The sequence below is a fragment of the Harpegnathos saltator genome, unplaced genomic scaffold (genome assembly GCF_003227715.2).
Source record: "Harpegnathos saltator strain DR-91 unplaced genomic scaffold, Hsal_v8.6 scaffold779, whole genome shotgun sequence".
In the NCBI taxonomy this organism is placed as follows: Eukaryota; Metazoa; Arthropoda; class Insecta; order Hymenoptera; family Formicidae; genus Harpegnathos; species Harpegnathos saltator.
This window is the reverse complement of record NW_020230625.1, coordinates 135,979-161,013: the sequence shown is the minus strand read 5'-3', so window position 1 is coordinate 161,013 and position 25,035 is coordinate 135,979. Positions and strand designations below refer to the sequence as shown.

Sequence of the window (25,035 nt, the reverse complement as noted above, 5' to 3'; positions counted from 1 at the left end):
ACAACGAGCGACTGGACATTCAGAGAGTAACAAGCGACTGGACACCAGACTAACACAGGTGACTTGGATCCCAGACAATAACAAGCGACTGCACACCAGAGAGCAACAAAGCGACTGGACATCAGACTAACACAGGTGACTTGGATCCCAGACAACAACAAGCGATTGGACACCGGAGAACAGCAAGTGACTGGATACCAGACGAACGCAAGCAACTGGACACCAGACCAATACAAGCGACTGAATATCAAGAAACACCAACGAACGGAAAATAACACGTGGCATACACCCACGAAGGGCCACTGACTGGCAACGAAACCCGGTCACAACCTAAGACCCAAAAAATATAAAAAGAAAAGACAAGACTTTTTTTTCGAGAGATTAGAAATGTTATTATAAACACACTCACACACATACACATACATACAGCAGAGAAGGTTTGGAGTCGTTAAATATTATGGAAGTGACGAATCGTGGAGTCCTCCTAATCTTTGCTGACATACGTGCACACGCACACATATACACATAAGATATGCAAAATCCGACTGTGTAACATCTTCGTGATGTATATTGGTTGATGATACTAATGCCGGCAGTAACAAGCTTAAAACAATTGTTGTTAATAATTACTGTTTAAACAATATTGCATATAATAATTATTTAAATTGTTAAGGTAATATTTTATGATTATGTATGCATAAATATATCGCTTTAGCTACCGTATTTCATCTCCACAAGTGTAAGACATGTATATATTGGGATATTCTCAGGGTTCTCTTTTTCAATAATAATAAATGGATATATTTTTTAAAATTGCAGATAGTGCAGGTGAAACATGTCATTTGACGAAGTAGAATATCTGTTTAATCAAGTAAAACTAATCAAAGTTTAAGATATTTTAGGGTCTTTTTTGAAAGTTAATTTATAATTTATTTCTCAGAATTTTCTTCATGACATAATAAAATTGCTTGTCAAATCTCAAGCTATGCTGTTCTTTGACTCGGATATGGATTTTTTGAAGTCAAAGAATAGTTCATTACATGTAAAAAAGTTGGGGTGATAATATACGAACTAGAAAGAAATACACTATTTTAAATGTAGACAACTCTACCGATGGAAATCGAGAATTGTCTCACTCGAAATGTTTATGGTCATTTTACACATAGATTGGAACAATATTTTAGAAAATAAAGATTATACAGGGTGTCCCATTTTAATGTCCCACCCCAAATAACTCTTCAGTATTGAAGTTTCAAGGAAACTGATTTGAACAAAAGTTGTAGGGATTTATGTGAGCTACCTTATGACGACCTTGACTTTGACGTAGACCTCTATTTTCAAGGTCATTTGAAGGTCAACTTGTGTTTTTTAAATGGGAACCCTGATTTTTTATTAACTGATTTTTATTATTGTTTTTTTCTACTAGTTAATTTGAACAACTTTTGTCGAAAACATTTTTTTATTTGTCTAATATTTTTCGAGATATTTGAAGAAAATTTGATAACTTTTTCAATATTTAACTTACGACATCTCGCTAATTATTTATCGGGAGAAAAAGTGGTACTAGACCGTTTTGCTTTATTTAGTCTCAAGAATATATTGTTACAATAGCGCCCTGATTTTTGTTAATTTAATGATTTTGGAATTTCTAAAAATCAGTAAGTTAACAAAAGTCAAGGTGATATTATAACAATATATTCTTGAGACTAAATAAAGGAAGAAAGTCTAGTACCACTTTTTCTTCCGAATAGTTAGCGAGATATCGTAAGTTAAATATTGAAAAGTTATCAAGTTTTCCTCAAATATCTCAAAAAATTTTAGACAAATAAAAAAATGTTTTAGACAAAAGTTGTTCAAATTAACTAGTAGAAAAAAAAACAGTGTAATAAAAAATCAGGGCTCCCACTTAAAAAACGCAAGTTGACCTTCAAATAACCTTGAAAATAGAGGTCTACGTCAAAGTCAAAATCATCATAAGGTAGCTCATTTAAATCCCTACAACTTTTATTGAGATCATTTTCCTTAAAACTTCAATACTGAAGAGTTATTTGGGGTGGGACATTACAATGGGACATCCTGTATGCTATTTTTATGATGTTCCAAGTAAACAAATTTACAATGGAAAACTTAATTCGAAAAAAAAAAATTTTTGAGTTCATGTCCGCATTTTTACACAGTTCGATCCACTGTGCGTCGGCTGTATTGAGAAACCAAAATTGTTCGTCGCTTGTATGATTCGCGTCCGCCGTGATCGCGTTGTTGTGAATGCTTTGTCTGTGACAAAGAGTAAATCGACGAGCGCGGCGACCACGGCGATCTAGTTGATGCAATCGAGCGGCCGGTATCAATGGTTACGAAACACGTAACGCAATATGGCATGGGCTAAAAATAGAAGCGCACTCGATATGTGCAAACTCACTTCGTATTTGCTGCGCTTCATTAGTCTGACCGGCTGCGTTATTTAATGTGTCCGCGTGCATTACGCTGCCGAGCGTCGACGTTGCTGATCCTCGCGAACGACACCGGCGCGCTCGTCATGCCCGGAGAGGCGCGAGTGATGATGTTTCACGTCGCTCTGTCTCGTCCTCAATTACACGGCGTGTCCCCGAAAGCATCGAATGGTAGCTTCCGGTGAAATAAATGGCCGCGTTCAGCAGAAAAAGCTGCTTACTAAGCGCTTAGTTATTATCGTTTCTGATTTATTCCCTTGGATTTGTTAAAGATCTGAAAGAATACTCTAATCATAGATAATAATCACTAAGTGCTTAGTAAGCAGCTTTTTCTGCTGAACGCGGCCAATGAAAATCGTTTTTCGCCTGGCAGCGGAGACAGAGCGACCGAATTTGACGAAACAACGATGCGCCGAAGCTTAGTATATTTTTACTTTATTCAACGCGTCTATATATTGGGTTGTTCGTTAAGTAATTTCGATTTTTTTAAATAGAAGTTGCTAGTTGCCTTTTTAAGCAATTAACATCATTCTCTAATCTAGAAAGTCATTTTACATTTTTGCAACGCACATTTCAAGCTTCATTTGAAAAAAAATTGTTTTGGAATCGGTCAAGTTGTTTTTATTTGGCGTCGCATCAAAAATGAAAAACCAACGTGAGCAATTCGTCACATTTTGCGTTTTTGTTACACTAAAGGCAAAAATACAGCGCAAGCAAGAAAAAAATTGTGTGCCATGTATGGAGAGAATGTGTTGACTGAACGCCAGTGTCAGAATTGGTTTTCGAAATTTCGTTCTAGAAATTTCGACCTCAAAGATGCACCTCGTTCTGGAAGGCCAGTTAAGGCTGATGAAGACCAAATAAAGCTATTGATGAATGCAAATCGTCATTTGACAACACGAGAAATTTCTGAGAGATTGAATTTATCAAATTCGATCATGCATGAGCATTTGAAACAACTTGGTTTCGTTTCAAAGCTCGATATTTCGGTTCCACACATCCTCAGAAAACGAGATTTGTTTCGTTGCATTACCATTTGCGATTTGCTGTTGAAATGTGAGGAAAACGATCCACTTCTGAAGAGACTCATAACTGGAAATGGATCGCGTACAGCAATATTAAACGCAAACGATCATGAAGCAGACGTGATGAACCAGCTCAAAGCACATCCAAAGCTGATATTCATCCAAAGAAGGTGATGTCCTCTGTTTGGTGGAATTGGAAAGGAACGGCTTTTTTTCGAGCTGCTATCAAACAACCAAACGGCGACGATTCGAATATGTATTGTCATCAATTGGACAAATTGAATGATTCCATCAAGCAGAAGAGACCAGAATTGACAAACAGAAAAGGTATTGTGTTTCATTATGACAACGCCAGACCTCACACAAGTTTAATGACTCGCCAGAAGCTGTTAGCGTTTGGATAGGATTTGCTGCCATATCCACCATATTCATCTGATCTCCAGCACCATCCGATTATCACTTGTTTCGGTCACTGCAAAATTCTTTGGATGATAATAATTTCGATTCAAATGAAAGTGTCAGAAACTACTCAATTCAGTTTTTTGCCAATAAAGACCAAAAGTTCTACGAGCGTGGAATCATATTATTATCTCAAAGGCAGCAAAAGGTGTTGGAACAAAATGGTCAAATACTTAACAGAATAAAACTTTTCTTTCTATTAAAAATATCGTCTTCTATTTTCGTGCAAAAAGCCGGAGTTACTTCCCGAACAAACCAATATAATGTACCGTTAACGTCGTCAACGCGGATGCCGATCGATGAAGGGTCGCTCCAACGCGAGACGACGTTTTCGTCGACTCGGGATGCAAATTCGATTCTCGATAAAGATCTACTCGGAGCAGCCGAAGGACCTACCCGATGATTTCGCGGCTGACTTCTCCGCCCTGTCTGTCCGTTTTGCGTAATTCACGCGGCCCTACGACTTGCCGACGGAGAAGAGCGTCGCGACTAGGGTCGCCAGATGGCCGGGATTTCCGGGAAGGTCCCGGAATCCTTAAGCTTGTCCCGTGTCCAGGAGTTTAAGTCTTCTGTCCCGGAAAATGAGAATTTCAACAAAATCATAATCATAACATTTATGTTTCTAACTGGTGCCAGAGGGAAACTTGTTGAAAGCAACCACCGCGATTTATAGGGTCGAATTTTTCGACGTGCCATCTAAGAAAATTGATGTCAACTAAGCCATTCGCATGGTAAAAAATACAATCGCACGGTTTATGTCCAAACTTTTCTCTGCTGATATTTAATTCACGCATTTATTTGTTGCACAGCAGCTCTCAGCCCTCCATCTCTCAAATTTAATTAAAATCCTCCAACAACCTATTTTTCAACCTAAAAAATGTCCCGTCGCCTAAAAAATGTCCCGGAAATAGTCATTTCATATTTGGCAACCCTAGCCGCGACTCGCCGGAAGGTGCGCGAGCGACGAGCGAATAATAACGCGAGCAGGATCGTTCGGCTTCGCGCGTAGCTCGGGCCGCAGTGGCGTTGCGTACGTCGCTGCGTCCCATCGCGGCATGGGTCATCGCGGCGCGCATGGCGAAAGTGCATGCTCTATTAATATAATGCCGAGCATGTACATACACACGCGGCCACGGCGCGGCCGCGTGCGCGCAAAATTCAGCGCGCAACAAACGCGCTATTTCGGGCGGCACCGGACAATAATATTCCGCCGACGAAGCGTGCGGGCGTGCAGGGGCGGACTACGCGATTTGCGGATCCCCGGCCTCCGACTCATTTCGCGACTTGCGTCCTCGACAGAGGACTGAAAGAGAGATAAACGCACTTGTCGAGCCCCGAGACAAGGAACTTGAAGAACGACAGCGCCGTAACGCGCACGTTATCGTCCGAATCGCGTGTAAACTTTCGAGAAATTTGAATATAAAATTTGAATATGAAACAGAGATCGGCCTATAAACCCGCGATTTTTCCAGCGATCCGTTTTCTGCTCATGTGAGGACGCTCGAAAACGTGCGAGACGCGGACTCGAAGCAGAGTTGCTTGTGGGTAGACCATAAATTTCATCCTTGTCATTTCACTCCACGATCGTGTATTTCGCGTTCAATGGAGAGACACTTTTCGCCCGAATGCTTCTCGCGTGGTAAGAGGCGAAACGTCGAATTTACGGAGCTCTAAAATTCCAGGCGAGCGCCTCGCGCGCTTCCGCGGTAATCCGACACTGCGAGTGTGTTACCTCGGATTCTACGGATACGAATGCGAATTGCGTTTCGCGCGTGTCGTTGTCGACGCAATGGCCGAATCGCGCGTTTCGAACCGACCGGCGGGAATTCGCGCTATGTAAGTGGCATTCCGGCATTCTTGGCACCGTGGACAGACGCGCGTCTCCGCGAATCGCGCGATACGTTATCGATCGTGATTGTATTTTTCCAGCGTGGCGTGAAATTATAGAGCGATGATAGAACGACAATAGAAAACGGATTGTTGTCGAGAATTCAAAATCAATAATTTACGTTACTAATAATTTACATTTAACGCCACTAGGCGTTCAAAGTTAGGTTCTCCTCACGGTGAAATTTAAGTATATTCACGTTGGGATTGTCCCGCATCGTGGTAGCGCATTCGCGAGCAAGGCCACCGTAGCGAAAAGGTTAAAAAAAGTGATGATCATTGAATATCTCCTTCAAATCAAACAACTTTACATTTTTTCATCCGACCACTTTCGATGTTAATCGGAGTGCACAATTAAAATGGGACACCCTGTATACGCACGGCGGAATATTTTTCATCCCATCTTGAACTATCAAGTTAACTCGAAGCGCAGCGGTTTAATTCATCGTTTGTGAATAAAACAAATCTACTTTGTGTGTTAATCGTTTTTCAATAAAACATCTGTGCGATTGGAGTCAATTTCTCGTTTTAAAATTCTGCGTCCCAAAGAGTTAAATCGCTTGGCACTTACTTTCGTTCGTGCGTTGTGTGGAGCTTTTCGGGTGTTATGTGTTATCGTGTAGGCGACGCGCATATTGTACGTTAGTTGTCAAGTTAATTGAAATAATTTGGGTCTTGAATGAAATTTACAGTCGCACGTTTTTCCGATCGCATTGTCATATTTACGCAAATGTCAGTACCGCGAGTGAGTATCTGAAGTGTCAGGACGGAGTAGTTGGAAACGGGATGCTGAGTCGAAGCGATACATCGTGATATTTCCAGATGCGTTAAATCATTTATTATGCAAGATCTTTCCAATTATAACGGACGTTTGACGATCGACACAGAGAATAAGGGGATTTGAAATTTAAGCTGGCAATCATAGTGCGTCCGTCGTTTGACAGATTATAGCTTATTCATTACAGCTTCGTAAATCTCTGATTATTCGGCAATTTGTAGCTGTATTTATTTCATGCAATAAGAGATATCGATCCGATCAATCGAACAGCAGTTTATATAACAATACTTCTTGAAAAGCGAGTCTGCATTATTAGCAGTGTTGGGCAATATCTAGATACATGTATCTAAATACAATATCTAGATACATTTTATGCACCTGAGCCAGTATCTGAAATACATTCGAAGTGGAAAGTATCTGTATCCAGATATAAAACATAGTATCTGAACGGCTTTTCAGATACATTTTCGCGTATTTTCCGTCGATAATAGAAAAAAATTATCGTGGTAATGAAAAGTTTAGCATGCACTCTTGATTTGCTATAAGGAGAAAACTTTTATTGCTATTGTTATTTAGGATATGTTTTGCCAGCTTTGCTATAACTTAAAATTAATTTGCAGACACTTCACGAATTACCTAGTTGCGAACCTTTGGGAAATGCTCTAATAGATGGCATTAACAAAAGATTCGGAAATATCGTATTGAATTTTGACAGTGCTGTAAACTTTATATTATTTCATCTCGGACTGTTCTTAAACTTAAGTTATATACTTAAGAAATGGCTAAACTTGATTCCAAAAGCAGGGATTTTTTCAAAAACGACTCTGAACCACGAATATTGTATAACTTATTACAGAAGCGAAAAAATATGCATATTTAAAAAATGAAACTAGAATATTTTCTGATGGCTTTTCAGCATCTTCCGTGGAAGATGAACAATTTTTTTAAAAACCAAGATAACGTGGAAACAATTGACAGTGCCATCGGCATAAAAGTTCTTTCTTATTTGTCAGACAAGCGAAAAGATATCACATCGATAGCACGTTATCCTCATATGAAACATTTGTTTTTTAAAGTTCAAGACGATTATGTCATTATCAGCATCAGTTGAGCGTTTACTTAGTATTGGAGGTCAAATTTTAATACCTAATAATAATAGATTAAATGATGATATGTTTGAGGCACTTTTTATATGTAAGACTATCAGCTAATTTGTGTAATTTTAATGTAAACAAACAATATTAATAAATATTAAAAGATTTGTTCAGTATATTTTATACATATTATCATTACCACGCCGGAATACAATTTTAAAGCATCTGAGATACTTTTAAAGTATCTGAGTGACTATGTCTAGATACATTTTGATTTATGTGTCTGTATTTGTATCGAAATATATTTGGAATATATCTTGCCTATCACTGATTATTAAGAGTGTAATTGTTATCTGTATCTCTACAATTCTTCCTTTTCCACCTTTTACATCTTCAAATGTCATCAAATTTCTAACGGCAATAAAATAAAATAAAACAACGAAAAGAAATAGCAAAATTTTGAATAATTTTTTATTTCAATTATAGAAGTTTGTTGTTTTATTTGGTAATTATTTAGTTAGGGGAGATCAGCTGCAATAATCTCTTATAAATAACCTTGAGATACAGTGTTGTGAGATCATCCCCCAGAGTTGAGCTTAACCTCCAAACGTTTTTAACCGTCATTATTTATTAAAAAATTATTGACAAAAAAGTTTCATAAATAGAGCCTATTTTTCGACATAGTGTATGTTAAAAAATGTTAAACAGTACATATGAGCGAGGAAAGGCGGAGAGATCTTCCTGAAAAAAATTAACCTAACCTAACGTAACTCAACTTATACATCTTTGCATATAGTAGGACGTTGTTGAAAAAAATCTCTTTAAACTCACAACGCCTAACCATATGTAAAGATGTATAAGTTGGGTTAGATTAGGTTAGGTTAGGTTAACTTTTTCACCATTTAAAAATTTTTCATGTACACTGTGTCGGAAAAACAGGAAAATATTTATTTATGAAGCTTCTTTCGACAACTTCTTAACAAACGCGATCAGTGATGGCTAAACCTACGATAGTTTACTCAGTATGATGACCTTAACAACATATGTCAAGGTCGAGATGATTGAAGCTAACTCCCTTAAACTAAACAATTATCTTTTATCTCCTCATTAACTCCCCGTGCTAGATTATATACTATAAATGATCACTCGTTAAACACTTCCTATTAAATTATTACACACCTTTGTTTAATTATCTGTAGACTTAATGATCCGCCTCAGCAATAGCCTGTATGGAATTATACAGGGTGTTAGAAAGTCTGGAAATGGTCAAATATTTCGAAAACAAAACGTTTCTGAGAAAAATGTTTACAACCAAAGTTGTAGGGGTTTAAAAGTTCTATTGAATGATCACATCCGTTTGACCTTGAGTGAAGGGGTCAAAGCGAGGTTAAGGCCAACATGATCTTTTTAAATGGAACACCCTATTTTTTATCACACAATGTTAAAGATGACAGCGAGACGTTGCCAAAACACTACTTGATGACCTATTTTTGTGGAGAATTGCTTGAGTTATGAGCTTTAGAATTTACGGTGCCGTCAACATTAGTATTATCCAGGATGTACCGCGTGAAGGTTGCATGGTCGGACTTTACACCCCCCCTCTCTCTCTCTCTCTCTCTCTCTCTCTCTCTCTATGTGTGTGTGTGTGTGTCAGCAGAGATAAGGACCCTGCGGTTCGTCACTCTCGCAGTATTTAATGACTCCAAATCCTCTCTGCTGTGCGTGCGTGTGTGTGTGTGTTGTATGTGTGTGCCGTGCATGTGTATGTAGACGAGTTTTTACTGAATTAAATGTTAAAATTGTCTTCCGTCTGCTGCTTGACAATAACCTAATCTAAGTAGATAAAATTCATTTAAAACGTTTCGTCTCATTTTTGGTGAGATAAGATTTACTTGGTGCAGTATGCGTTCCCTAAGGTCTAACCAAGTTAGCAGGTTTTGTTGCGTATACATTATTTTTAACATACCCTCATAAAAAGTAGTTCGATGGAGAAAGATCTGGTGATCTAGAGGGCCATTCTATTTCTCCACGTCTTCCTATCTATCGATTTAGGAAAGTATCAGTTAAAAATTGACGCACTACTATTGCATAGTGTGGCGGTGCACCATCTTGTTGAAACCAAATATTTTTTATATTTCCGTCAAACAAATTGTCAATAGCAGGAATTATTTGATTTCGCAATAAATCTAGATAAGTGTTCGCATTTAAATTTCCTTCGATAAAGAAGGGCCCGATAATACTACGTTCGCAAAAACCCGACCACATCTTCAGTTTTTGGGAATACTGTGTGTGGAGATCACGCATCCAGTGAGGGTTCTTGTACTCCAATAGCGGCAATTCGGACGATTTACCGTTCCATTTAATTCGAAAGAAGCTTCATTGGAAAAAAAATATTATCAAGAAAGTGTTATCATTATCGCATCGATACATCATTTCATCGCAACTCATTTCGTCTATCGAAATCACATTCCGCTAGCTCCTGAGTAAATTTTATTTTGAAAGGATGCCATTTTTCTTTCATTATAATTTTATGAAGGGAAAATGTACTAACTTCAGTCGCCTGTGCTACCTTCCTTATCGAAGAATTAGGATTTTCTACAAATGATTGCATCACATCCAAACATTTACACACACACACACACGCATACGCACACGCACGTACGCACGCACGCACGCACGCACGCACGCACACACACACACACACACACGCACACACACGCACACACACGCACGCACGCACGCACGCACGCACGCACGCACGCACGCACGCACGCACATACGCACACACACACACACACGCACGCACACACACACACACACGCACGCACGCACGCACGCACGCGCACACACACACGGGTGTAAAGTCTGACCATGCAATCTCCACATGGTACATCCTGGATAATACTAAAGCTGGCGGCACCGTAAATTCTAAAGCTCATGATTCAGTAAATTCTAAAGCTCATTACTTTGACAATTCTCAATAAAAATAGGTCATCAAGTAGTATTTTGGAAACGTCTCGCTATTATCTTTAACACTGTGTGATAGAAAATAGGGTGTTCCATTTAAAAAAATCATGTTAGCCTTAACCTCGCTTTGACTCCTCCATTCAAGGTCAAACGGATATGATCATTCAATAGAACTTTTAAAACCCTATAACTTTGGTTTGAAACATTCTTCTCAGAAACGTTTCGTTCTCGAGATATTTAACCGTTTCCAGACTTTTCTAACACCCTGTATAGTGAAATTTGCTCCTGCTCCTTGAACTATTGACGACATTTGCATGATGAATATGTAAAATCAAGGTTTCAACTTGTATTTTCCTGGCATCGCGATCCCAGCTATGTGACTGATCATGAACGTTTCACCCACATATCCGCCTGACGATGCGACGTTTTTAACTTACTCGATGTTAGTTTGTTATCGCTCGCGAACATTTAAGAGCCGGTTTTTCAATCGTGGTTTAAACTAAAGATTATCTGATTTTTCCTGGATCCATAAACCTAGTTTTACATTTTGTGTGTTTTTCAAGCATACGCTGAAGACAGTTTTTAAACCTTTGTTATTCTTAAGTTGACAACGAAAAATCATCACTGTGCGGGTCACTGTTAGATACGTAAAGATTTAATTCTAATATGAGTGCAATCTAGGGCATCTACACAACGTGGAAGTCTTGCAATATTGTAAAACTTTTTACATGAAGTCTTTGAGTATCTTCTTCTGTATTCGGAAATTTCATATATGCGGGTCGAAGTTGAGCAATTGCCCTTGAAACTTTATTAATTGCTTTACTTGCTGTACTTTTATGAACATCAACATAATCATCTACGCTTATCAAAAAGGATCCATTAGAATCTTAATGTTAGTAATATCATTTCATACATATTGAAAGAGCCTGATTTCTGGAAAAAATAAAAATATACAATATAAATAAATTTTATACTATTCGTATAATATTCATTGTTAGTAAACACTATATTTTGCAACTAGTAATTAGTCAAAACTAATATAATTAAAAAATATTCTATATATATCATTTAATTTATATGACATATTAATATCTTTCAGTTGGTGATTAAACAGCGTTTTGAATTTTTTCTATTAACATATGAACTGTAGCTTTGGATAAGCGAAATATTTGAAGAAACTCTTTTTCAATCCAAACTTCAAAATGATTTGGTTTTCGCCTTACAACACGATTTTTTCTCATGTTGATATGTTTTATATATCCTAAAACTTATCCTTCATTACTTTCTTCATAATATTCTTCATCGTAACAAATATTTTATACTTTTACAAATATTTAGCAATATGATTTTAAATATAATAGAGACACTGTATTGTGTGTGTGTGTGTGTGTGTGTGTGTGTGTGTGTGTAACGATATTCATTAATCCATTAAACACCGTTTAACCATTTGCGGCATAGTGTTACATATATGCAACATCTTTTAAAACTTTGAAGATTCATTTTTCTATTCAAAAGTTGCATCTGGGGGTTTTTGGGGTCGCTGATTATGAATCTGCTAACGGAATTTCGAAATTCATAATGGCAAATCCATTATGGCGGAACAAAATTTAAAAAATTTTTTATTTTCATGAAAATTGGTATATAGAAATTTTCAGGATTGCCGTTATGAATCCGCTGTCAGAATTGGAATAGCTTTGCCAACCTATGAAATCCGATAAATAACGGTATTCAATGCCGAAAATTAAAAAAAAAGATCTAAAAAAATGTCTATTTTTACTTATGAAAATTTTTATTTTTGTCTTATTTTTTATTTTGTTTCTGTTTCCCCGTTTGTTGTTGTTTTTTAGTTTCTGTTATTTTGTGTCTTTTTGCTATATTGTTTTGTTTTTTGTCGTTGTCCTTTCTTCATCCGGTTCTTCTTTTTATTTTTTTATTTTAATTCTATCATAATTTTTTGTTCTCTCTTATTTCATTTTTTTGGACTTTTTATTTTTGTTTTGAGCGGCCACAAAGCTTCTTTTTCTGCACAGACGACAGCAAATCCGTAATCAGCGACCCCAAAAACCCCTATATACGAATTTTCATGGAAATTGAGTCTTTTAAAGTTTGATCCGCCATATTGGATCCGCCATCTTGAATTTCAAAATTCCGATAGCGGATTCATAATCAGCGACACCAAAACCCATGCAAATTTTCATGAAAAAGTATTGAACAGAGAAATGTGTGCTTCAAACGGTCATCATTCACAGTTTATTTAAATTATACTTTAAACTACGTTTTATTCTGATTTATTCATTGAAAAACAGTCTAATGCTTTTGAACAGAATGCTTTTAAACTTCGATCTAAGTTTAAACCATTATTGAAAAACCGGCCCTAAGATGACTCTCGACGCCGCAGGTGCGGCGAAAAACTAACGCGGCGTCATGCTTTCATCAAACGGCTGTCCTCTCGGGCTACACGAGGACGACGCATCGGCGACACACCAGCGTTCAATCGGAACAGTCGTCGTCATGCGAATTCTCACAGGCGGGGGCTTTGGCGAAGCTTTGTCGAAATATCCGCGAAAACAAAATACCTGTGCAACGTAAATCTGCCACGAGGCGGATGTATTTTTCTGACAATCCGATCGATCACGTTTCCGAAACGCTGTCGCTTGCTGGACGCAGTTTCCCGTTCGTATTCGACAGCACCATGCGATGAAAAATGATCGTCCGATCGGCGCACAGTGTTGTGATACAGGAAATTGATGTTCAAAAAGGTCAGCAGCATTCAATTTTCAACCGGTTGGGACGATTTTTTTAAAATGAAGGTGATAAGATTACCTACAATTCTACCGAGCGATATTTTTGATATCAGGAATTCTAACCAAATCCTTAATAGACAAAGTAAATATTGATACATTTTCAGAGGATGATGATTTTTTCTACTTCTGCCAACGCGTAAACCATTATAACTGCCAAACTATGAATCCATGGATTGTAAATCTTTTACTACTTAACTCGTAAACTCCAAACCTCATAACCTCGAACCCCATAATTTCGAGCCCTATAACCCCGAACCTCATAACCTTAAACCCCATAATCCCGAACTTCATAACCCCCAACCCCATAACACCGAACACCATAGGATAAGGTTTGGGGTTTTGGGTTTGAGATTATGGGGTTTGGGATTATCGTGTTTGTCATAATGAGGTTTGGGGTTATGGGGTTGGGGGTTGTAGAGTACCAGGTTATACGATTCAGGATTATATATATTATAGGGCGTTATGAGGTTCAGGGTTATGGGGCTCAAGGTTTTGGGGTTCAGGGTTATGAGGTTTGAAGTTTACGAGTTGAGTAGTAAAAGATTTACAATCCATGGATTTATAGTTTGGCAGTTATAATGGTTTACGCGTTGACAGAAGTAGAAAAAATCATCATCCTCTGAAAATGTATCAATATTTCATACTTTGTCTATTAAGGATTTGGTTAGGATTCCTGATGTCAAAAATATCGCTCGGTAGGATTGTAGGTAATCTTATCACCTTCATTTAAAAAAAAATCGTCCCAATCAGTTGAAAATTGAATGCTGTAGACTTTTTTGAACATTAATTTCCTGTATTACAACACTGTACGGCGTACTGACGCGGTGTGTACCCGAATATCGATTATGCTGTTTTCGCGAGCCCGCTGCGAGAGCAACAACGTATTTTTTCACGCGATCTCCTATTACGAGCACTTTGCGTTTTACCGTTGACGTCGCGCGATCGTGGAAATTGCTCGCGTTACGGAAGAATTGAAACTGATACGACACCTAACGAGCTCATCTTTCGACGAGCTGCAAACACACACATACATGAGGAGACACACTTTGTGCTAATCGCGCTTATAATTCTTATTATCGTGAGCGCCAACACAGCAATCATCGCGGTGCAGCGTGGAAGCTTGAATTTTGTGAAAATCGTATCCCGAGATGCTCACAGTCGACGCTGCGATTGTTCATCGCGAGGTGCTTTCCAGATGCGCGAAGCAAAAAATCACCTTATCGCACGGCAATCTTTTCCATTCTCATCACCTTGCTCACCTTTTGCCGTGACTGCACTCGCCGACGGATGTTCGCTGGTCATCCTGCCGCTTGGATATCCACCGCCGCGCACATTTACTCCCTCGAGGACGACCTGCGCTTGCTCTCTATTTCCAAGTTACATCATCCGCTCTCTGGAACATAGCAATGAATTTGATGCAGACACGATCGAGAATTAGGCCTGGTCTACAATATGTGTTGTAAGCTGTAAGCCGTAAGAACTGACCAATTATAGCCGATTATTTTTGTAATAATTGACTGTGATTCGCCAATTCTTACGGCTTACAACTTATTGTAAGCGACACGTATTGTAGACCAGGCCATACGGATGATTGCGACGAGACGAGACGCGGTTCGAGCAAAAATGGCGAAGCGACGGAGACGCATTTTTTTACCGACAATATACAAAAAAGATATTCACAGGAAAATATTCTGTAATGACAACTACAAATTTTTTGTTACAGAAGGTTCGGTTGCAGCAACAGAAAATTCTGTCTCGCAAATCGAAAAACCATCCATGTCAACAATCGCTTTCGATTAAAGGAACTCAAATTTGTGGTCTCAAAAACATATTTATGTGTAAATGAGTTCGGTGCCTTTACATCTGATGTCTTGCAACTCTGGTCCAAATTTAAAATTTTTTCCCTGTAGTACTTTGATAGTGCCAAACGTGCTTTAACTCTTTCAGTCGCAGTGATACATATATGTGTCAAATCCAAGATGGCAGATCCAATATCGTGGATATCGAAATAGGGGATTTTCACAAAAATTAATATATTGATTTTCGATCCATATATAAATGGTTTTTTGTGTCGCTGAAATAAATTTAGAAACTATTTAAAAAATATCAAGTTTATAAATTAACATTTTTTAAGAATTTTAGTCTGCCATATTGGATTTAAAAATTTTTTAAATCTGACTTCAGATTTGAATTTAGTGACCAAAATACCTCCGTATGTAGATTTTTATAAAATTTGATTATTTTTTGAAAATTTTGATCCACTATATTGGATGCGCCATCTTGAATTTGAACATTTCAGAAATCTAACTTGAGATTTGAATTCAGCTATCCCAAAAACCTATAAAACTTATCATCCTTTATATAACGATTGCTTTACTCCCTGAATTGCGTGACTGAAAGGGTTAAGAAGCGCTATAATAATTGGCGAACCTGTCAACATATAACCTCTAAAAATGACAACGAACACGATGTCATCCGAAGCGGAGCTTATGAGACATTGGATTTTTTGCTTTCCAAAAAAAAGAATGCTGCTCAAGCTGCTGAAAAGATTTGTTCTGCTTTGGGCGAAGATACTGTAACCCATAAAATTGATAAAAAGTGGCTTCAGAGGTTCTGAAAAGACAGTTTTGATCTTATTGACTGAGAACGCAGTAGAATGCCAAAACAGTGGAAGACGAAGAATTAGAGTAAGTATCGAACGAAAATCCTTGTCGCAATAGAAACTTGCTGAAAAGCTTGGTGTAACTCAACCAGCTATTTCCGTACGCTTAAAGCTTGGAAGAATTTTAAGGGCAGGCCGTTGGGTTCCACATGTGCTCACCCCGAACAATAAAATGAGACGTTGTGAGAGGGCGATATCCTTGTCACGATTCAAACAAAAGGACTTTCTTCATAATATTGTGACTAGAGATGAAAAATGGATATCATACGCCAATCCCAAATAATAAAAGATTGGTTCATCCAGGTGAGCTATCAACAAATACTGTGAAATCGAATGTCCACGCTAAAAAAGTGTTGTTGGAATTTGGTAGGATTTTAAAAGCGTTATTTATCACGAATTGCTCAAATCCGGTGAAACTTCTTACTTTTGAACGTTATCAACAGCAACTCATTAGTTTAAGTGACTCATTAGTTAAATCGAGCGTAAAAGACCATTTACCGACAGTGATTTTGCTGCATGACAACGCGCGGCCACACACTGCAAAAGTGACCCTGAAAGTCATCTGTTCTTTGAATTGGAATATTCTCCCGCATGCCGTTTATTTTCCAGATCTTGCCCTCACGGATTACCTCATCTGCTCCGGTCACTTCAGCATCACTCGGTGGATTCCCATTTTCGATCTCCCGGAGGAAGTAAAAAAAAACATCGATGACTTCATTGAGTCGAAATCACTATCTTTTTACCGAAGCGGGATTCGCTGCCTGAAAGATGGCAGAAGTGTGTGGAAAATGATGGGGATCTATTTTGAAGATTAGCAGGTTATTATTATTTTTTTTTAAACATTAAAATCGGTATTGGAGTATTCGGCTGCTCTCACAGAAGGCGTGGAACTACATCGTGTATGTAAAGAGAAACGAAAACTCAGCTATTCGTTTGAAGAAGTCGAATGCCGCTGCCAATGATGCGATTTTCAACCCGGCCGCACAAGTGTTTTCCCCCTCCACTTACGTACACAAGTACGCTTCGTTCATCCGTGTGAAGAACGAAACTTGTACCCTTGACAACATTAATATTCAAGTGACAGAGTATATTTCTGAGACAACAGAGACCTTGTAGCGAAGTTTTTCTCGCGTTGCAACCAAATTTCTAGTTTGACTTCTGAGGAACGGAAGGTTTCGGTAACTGTAATTCAACGATATCAACCGGATAGTTTTTCGTGTGCATAATGACACGCCAATTCGAACACTCTCGGACCATTCGAAGACGAGAATGATCGCGCTCCTCGGCCGAGATTACGTTTGAGTCGGCGACAATTAGAGAAGCAAGGGACACGTGTTGGACCTTCCCCGTGACACACCGGAATTTCTGTTTGGCACGCGGCGCGAGAAGGAAGTCCGCGGTTGTCATCTGGATATATTTATATCGTGTATCGACCAAGGCGCCAAGGCGAGTTGCGAGTGAAAACGAGAATCGCGGCCGCGGGCATTACGCGAAGATACCGCAATTACCGTTGCGCGCGCATAATACGCAACTGCGTCGACATGCGGACGCTATAACGAGCGAGCGATGATCGATCATGCGAATGAGATCGCGCTCTACTACGTACGCGCGACGATTTGAATATCGTTTAGACAACAGCTTCACATTATTCATCTTTGTCTCAACGTGTACGAGGGTAGTTTGAAAAGTTCTCGGCCTGACACAGAGATGGTGCCAGGAGTATCAAATGGCTATGATTTCTCTCAGGTTTGATCCTTCATACAGTTTACCATAACGTTTTAGACAGATGCGTTCAGTAGTTTATTTGTTGTGATCGAGTAAAGCAAACAGGTTTTGGTGTTTCTCGAAAAATGGATAAAATCGGACGTCGCGCAGTGATAAAATACTTTAAAAGGTTTTGCGCCAATAGAAATAAAAAATCAAGCTGGATTCTACTTTGGGAGACTCTCACCATCGTTTTTAGCAGTGAAGAAATGAACTGCTGAATTCTAACGTGATTGTTCGTCTATTTTTGACGATAAATGTTCAGATCGTCCAAAAACCGCTACGACTAAATTATATGAGAAAATTATCGAGGAAATCCGCAATGCGTGTTAAATGATCGACGAAAGTGCGTGAGCTATTGCCACAATTGCGAACATCTCGATAGATCGTGTTCACAACGACTTACGCGAACATTTGCATATGAAAAAACCTTCAGCGCAATGGGTGCCGCGTTTGCTAACGGTCGATCAAAAACGCACGCGATGAACGTTTCTCAGGAATGCTTGGACATGTTTAAGCGCAATTCAAGCTTCTGCGACGATTTATTACTCCACTCCAAAGGAAACTCAACAGCAAATTTATCACTATACGCCAGAGATGAAATAACAGTCTAAACAATGGGTGGAAGCGGGTGAAAGGACTTCAAAGAAGGCAAAAACAGTTTCCCGTCAGCCGGAAAGATGATGAAGACTGTTTTTTGGGATCCGCAGGGTGCTCAGGTTATCTAGAAAAAGGCAAGGTTGCAGCAACATTGGTGCAACGTTGAAACAATGTTGCAATGTTGCAGCAACGCTTTTTCAACTTTGCTATTACAGACCAAACGTTCTCATTCGGCAAAGAAAAAAGTGCTTTGCCATCACGACAATGCACCCGTTCACACGTCTTCAATTGCAGTTGCAAAACTCCATGAATTGCACTTCGGATTGCTGTACCAGCAACTTTTCTGTCCCAAACATGAAAAAATGGCTCGCTGAAACGAAATTCATCTCAAATACGGAAGTCATTGCTGAGGTGCATGCTTATTTTGAAGGGTCAGAGAAATTGTATCATACTAAAGACAAGAAAGTTGGAATATCGTTGGTCTAAGTATATTGTGCTGAAAGGGAATCATGTAGAAAAATAAAAAAGAATATTGTTAAAAATCACGCGTTTTCTTTGTCAGGCCGAGAATTTTTCGAACTACCCTCGTAGTTTAACGTGTTCATAGACGATACATACGTTACGTTCGCAAACACGTGGGTCGAACTATCGGCCTCGGTTATTTCAAGAGATGCTGCTAGATAAATCAATATTATCTATGGAAATAAATTCCTTTCTGTGTAGATAGTATTTATTTTGGTAAAACCTGTTTAGGCGATCCAGATACTCAGACTCAGATACTCTTCATATTGACACATATTATAGAACTAATATTCTTGAGGAACAATCAAAAGATTTTAGCCGTCGCTCATTGTTTATTAAAAAGATATAAATAAATAAATTTTTATAGATAGAGCCCATTTTCTTTAGACAATGTACACTAGACCTTAAACAATGTTAAATTGTACATAGTACATAGAAGCGGGAGAGGGGCTTCGCCCCTCCCCCCTCCCAAACCAAACCAAACCTAACCCAACTTATTGCATCTTTATATATTTTTGGACATTGTTGAAAAAGTTCTCTTAAGATCCATCACCTAGCCCAACTTAACTTATATCTGCATATAATTAGATGTTGTGGGTTTTAAGATCTTTTCAACATCGCCCAACAATATATAAAGATGCAAAAAATTAGGATAGGTTTGGATTTTTTGGGGGAGAGAGTACAGGGGAGGGATGGAGCCCCTCTTCCGCTTATATGTACTGTTTTCTATGTTTCTGTGTGCACTATATTTGGATTAACTGTATGGAAGAGTGTCGTACATTGGCTCATTATCTCTTGTAAGTTTCATAGGTCTAATGTCAACAACAGCTTATTTTATTCCGGTAAGAAGTGTAAACAAAACAACTTATCGTACGATACAACGATAGGAAACTATAATATCTATATATAGTATCTAAAAATTACATCATATTCATTAAACTTTCTCTCTTAATAATTTTTTAATAAACAATGACGGCTAAAACCTCTCTTGAATATTACTCAGGAAAGTGTCCTTAATAATATATGTAACGAACAAAGTTATCTGAGGTGAATCCTAAACATGAGTTTTATCTTCGTTTCAAGTACGGAGGTCATTGCTGAGGTGCATGTTTATTTTGAAGGGTTAGAGAAATTGTATCATACTGAAGATATAAGAAAGTTGGAATATCGTTGGTCTAACAAGTGACACTACCCAACTGTCACTCACTAATCGGAATGAAACTTTGCTCTCTTATGATGCATTGAAAAATATTGAAAATCCGTTTTTTATTTTTCCTCAAAACGCTTTGTAACCCTTTGACTGTCGGCGGCAAATTATACCTTGTGGGACAAAAATGCGTTGACACAAAGTAACTCTGATGGTGGTAACTCGGTATTCTAAGGTTTTTCGGATTGCAAAATATATCAAAATTTTTAAATTTTAAATGGCGGATCCAATATGGCGGACACTAATTTCAAAAAATCAATATGTTTTCATAAAATTCGGTATACTAAGGTTTTTTGGGTTGCTGAATCTGAATATGATATCAAAATTCCAAAATTAAAATACCGAGTGTTATAAAAATATGTTAATGTTTCCTCTCTTTCGTAATTGGTGTCAGCCACGTTGGATTCGCTATTTTCAATTTTGAAATTTTGATATATTCCGATTCAGCAATCCAAAAAACCTTAGGATACCGAGTTTTATAAAAATACGTTGATTTTTGAAAATTGATATCCGCCATATTGGATCCGCCATTTTGAATTTTAAAATTTTGATATCATATTTGGATTTAGCGACCCAAAAAACCTTAGAACACCGAGTTTTATGACGATACTTACTTTGACCAGAATTACTTTGTGTCAACGCATTTTTGTCCCACAAGATATAATTTGGCTCCGACAGTCAAGGGGTTAAAAAGCGTTTTGAGGAAAAATAAGAAAAACGGATTTTCAATACTTTTCAATGTTTTATAAAAGAGGAAAGTTTCATTCCGATTGGTGAGTGACAGTTGAGTAGTGTTATTGTAATACTTGTACTTGTAATACTTGTATTGTAATACAATACTTGTAAGTGTATTGAGTTGAAAGGGAATTATGTAGAAAAATAAAAAAGAATGTTGTTAAAAATCATGCTTTTTTTTGTCAGACCGAGAACTTTTCGAACTACCCTCGTAGTTTAACGCGTTCATATACAATACATACGTTACGTTCGCAAACACGTGGGCCGAACTATCGGCCTCGGTTATTTCAAGAGATGCTGTTAGATAAATCAATATTATCTATGAAAATTAATTCCTTTCTATGTGGATAGTATTTATTTCGAGAAGAAGAGGAAGATAGAGAGAGAAAGGAACGAAAAAAAGAACCTTTATATTTACTTTTCATGTAACAACGTGTGACTGACACGTACAATCTTCAACGATATTCACGAGGCGCTTTGCGCGCGTAGAATATTTCTATAAGTACGTGCTAGAAAAGAAAAATATTTTCGAGTACTTTCGAAGATCCTCTTTTCCTCGACATCGTCTTCATTTTATTTATAAACCGGGCTTTTTTGCACAAAGAGGACACGTTATTCTTGACGTCGCGTGCAACGTCGAATCGGGAAGCTGCCACGAGATAACGAGGAGACCGAAGAGAAGCGAAAGATAGCGGGGAAAGAAACGATTCTCCTTTTTCCCATCTTTCGCGGCTACGATATTAAACACGGGCACCAACTCGACGCTGACCCACTTGTCGGCGTGTATAATCGAAAATAGAACGAAACGGAACAGATTGGGACGGCGCGGAGCGGCGGGGAGGAAGAGGAGGAATCGTCCCCGGATCTCCCGATGATCGTCGGGACTTTCCTGACTTATTTACGCCGCGACGAATCAGGCACGGCCGAGGAGACGGTTGTACAGGTTGGTACCTCAGAGAGGGATGAGCCACGCTCGGTAATCTTAGCGCACTTGGACTATTAATTGAACAGCTCGGCTGGGTCACTCGCCGATCATTCGCATCGAGTTCTTTCTCCTGACATTGTGATAGCCGATCGGTCAGGAATTTTCCCGCGGAAGTCACCCTTGCCACAAGTATACGCGAGCGTGCGACTTTATCACACCATGTATTATATTAATTGCGTACCTGACATAAAATAACATGATTTGTTGTGGTAATCACAACTGAAAGTACCGCGGAAACTGCTGACAACACAGTGACACGTCGAGCTTCTGAATTACCGCGCGAATCACTGGTCGAGGCAAATTCATGATCACCGTGTGCAGTTTGTCGCGCGAAAGATCGAATTATTAAGAGTATGATTGAGTTTTGAGAGTTTTGCAAAAGACAGCACATATGTGTGAAGTTCGCATATCAACTCGTGGAAAATCACGAATTATTAAGGAGATACTGAAGTCGTCAACGAACTTGCAAAGCATCGATAACATAGAGGCGATCGTCAAAAATGCAGCATACACATTTGTCCATTTTTCCAGGAATATTCATTATACGAAATTCGGTGCATCCACCGCAATGTAATCTTTACACAATTGCCAGGAATTTTGCTTTTATATATATATATATATGTATATACTTATGGATACATTCGGATTATTCGTTATCACATCTGCGGGAAAATTGCAGCGCCGGCAATGAGAACAGTCGTGAACTATTTTTCTGCTCTGCTTTATCATATTTATCGGAAAACTTAACCGCATATATTAAAATTTTTCTGCAAAGTTTTCGTATCGTTTTAGGTTTCCTACCTAAATTTCGGGTTGTTAGAAATGATTTGTAAATTTTTCCTCATTGGAGCATCCAGAGTTTCGGTATATATAAGCTGCAAAACTTTTGCATTAGATAAATATTACGCTGTCAGTTTGAAATTTTAATTTAAAAATTTTTTATCTCTTTCGTCACATATTGAGTGATGCTCCAATTAATTTTTGTACGTACTTTCATCGTGTAAAAGCATATTTAATTCTGAAGCATTTAAGACGACGTAAACTTTATAGAAAAAATGTCAAATTTTGACAGTTCTCTGTCGATAAAGTTTTCAAGTTCAGCATCCCCTTAAGAGTTCTGAGTTCCTTTTTAAATAGTTCTAGAGTTCCTGATAGGTTAAACCAATAGTTCCGCCCTTTAAAGCAGAAAAAATAATTAAGGACAAACTGATATGCTAACTTCACGCAGCATATCACTTTGTCCTAGATGCACGACGTCTGCCAAAGCTAGATTTTGAGAGATTTATAGTTCTACAAGAGTTCTATGAAGAGTTCTGCCATATAAAAGCAAAAAAACTATTTAAAAATATATGAAGTACCACGACCAACTTAATACACTATCCGAGATGAAACACAGACCTATAACTCGGAGTTCTGGTTGAACAAATACACTTTTCGTACAGTTCTGAATATATTAAAGCATATTCTAAAGAGTTCTGATCACTAGCAATGTTGTACGATTTTTAAATAAAAAATTTTATCCGAGCGTATCATACTTAGACGCAAGTAGAAATCTCTGAGTTCTACTTCCATTGATATATTTCTCATATAGTTTTAAGTACAATTAAACAAAATCTAAAGAGTTCCACACAATGGCAGTGTTGCACAATTTTTAAAGAAATAAGTACAGCCCTGAAGTAAAGTACTCAGACAAAAGGTATGATATGCTATCCGCAATTTAGGAGTTTTGTTTCTTGTGAAACATTCCTTACTTAGTTTTAGGCATATTAAAGAGAATTCCGAAGAGTTCCGTGCGCCAGCGTTGTTGTATCTTTTTTAAAAAATTAATTTCAGCTGAGCGACGTGCATTTAGACGGAATATGATGATATGCTATCCGAAATATGGGAGTTCTGCTTTACATAAAATAATTTAAAATAGTTCTGGGCATATTAAAGAGAATTCCAAAGAGTTCCGTTCGCCAGCATTGTTGCATCTTTTTTAAAAAATTAATTTCAACTGAGTGACGCGTATTTAGACGGAATATGGTGATACGCTATAATTATGGGAGTTCTGCTTTATCTAAAATAATTCTCAAATAGCTCTGGGCATATTAAACAGAATTCCGAAGAGTTCCAACCGCTAGCGATTTCTGATATTTTTTTAAAAAAATAATTTCAGCTGATCGACGTGCAATTAGACGGAATATGGTGATATACTATTCGAAATATGCAAGTTATGCTTTACCTAAAATAATTTTAAAATAGTTCTGGGTATTCTAAAGAGAATTCCGAAGAGTTCCGAGCGTCAGCAATGTTGCATCTTTTTTAAAAAATTAATTTCATCTGAGCGACGCGCATTAAGACGGAATATGATGATATGCTGTCCGGAATGTAAGACTTCTGCTTTATTTAAAATAATTCTGAAATAATTCTGGACATAACATATCACTCAATAAGTTCTTAGGATGACATATAGGTGGCGCTACTATTGACAAATCCATATGATTTTTAGGAAATACTAACCTTCACACAGATCGGCATAATTCACACTGATACAGTCTGTAAAGTAAGGGCGTGCACGGCATAAATGACAGTCGGCTTCAAATATCGTCCTAGTTTTTTTGTGAGCCGATAGATGAAATCTTTGTCGTGAATGCTTTGTCACAAAAGATTCAGTTGGCGTCGAACTCTAACCTGAGAAACACGTTAACCGCCATGAGTGCATACACATCGCGCTACGAGGCTGTGTTTCTACCCCAAAGGACCAAAAATGTCATATGCAGTGGCTGCTAAATACATGGGAAAGTCAAAATCGTTCGTCACTAAGTGGGTTCAATAATATAAGAAGATAAAAAATGTCGATGACTTGCCAGAACGTGGCTCGATAGGCAAAGTGACGCCGAATATGGAAAAAAAAATTATGAATTTGTTTAAGCGGAACCCGACCTTAATATTGCGACAAGCAGCAAAATTAAAACAGAAAGGTATAGAAGTATCACATACAACTATTTGAACCCATCTCCTTGCGCATAACCTCAAATATCGAAGCACAATGAAGAAATCACTGTTAGGCGAAAAACATGTGACGAAAAGACTCGCTTGGGCAAAGGAGAATTT

General features: G+C 38.0%; 1 protein-coding gene across 2 annotated transcripts in view; it reads right to left on the bottom strand.

The window, feature by feature from the left end:
- HDAC4 (histone deacetylase 4) overlaps positions 1–25,035 on the bottom strand; it is a 218,179-nt gene that overhangs the window by 177,584 nt on the left and 15,560 nt on the right. For both annotated transcript variants that reach the window (XM_025306384.1, XM_025306385.1), the window contains exon 2: positions 14,724–14,857. In XM_025306384.1, the coding sequence (XP_025162169.1) occupies positions 14,724–14,766 (43 nt within the window). In that variant the 5' untranslated portion in view covers positions 14,767–14,857. The remainder of the gene's footprint in view (positions 1–14,723; positions 14,858–25,035) is intronic.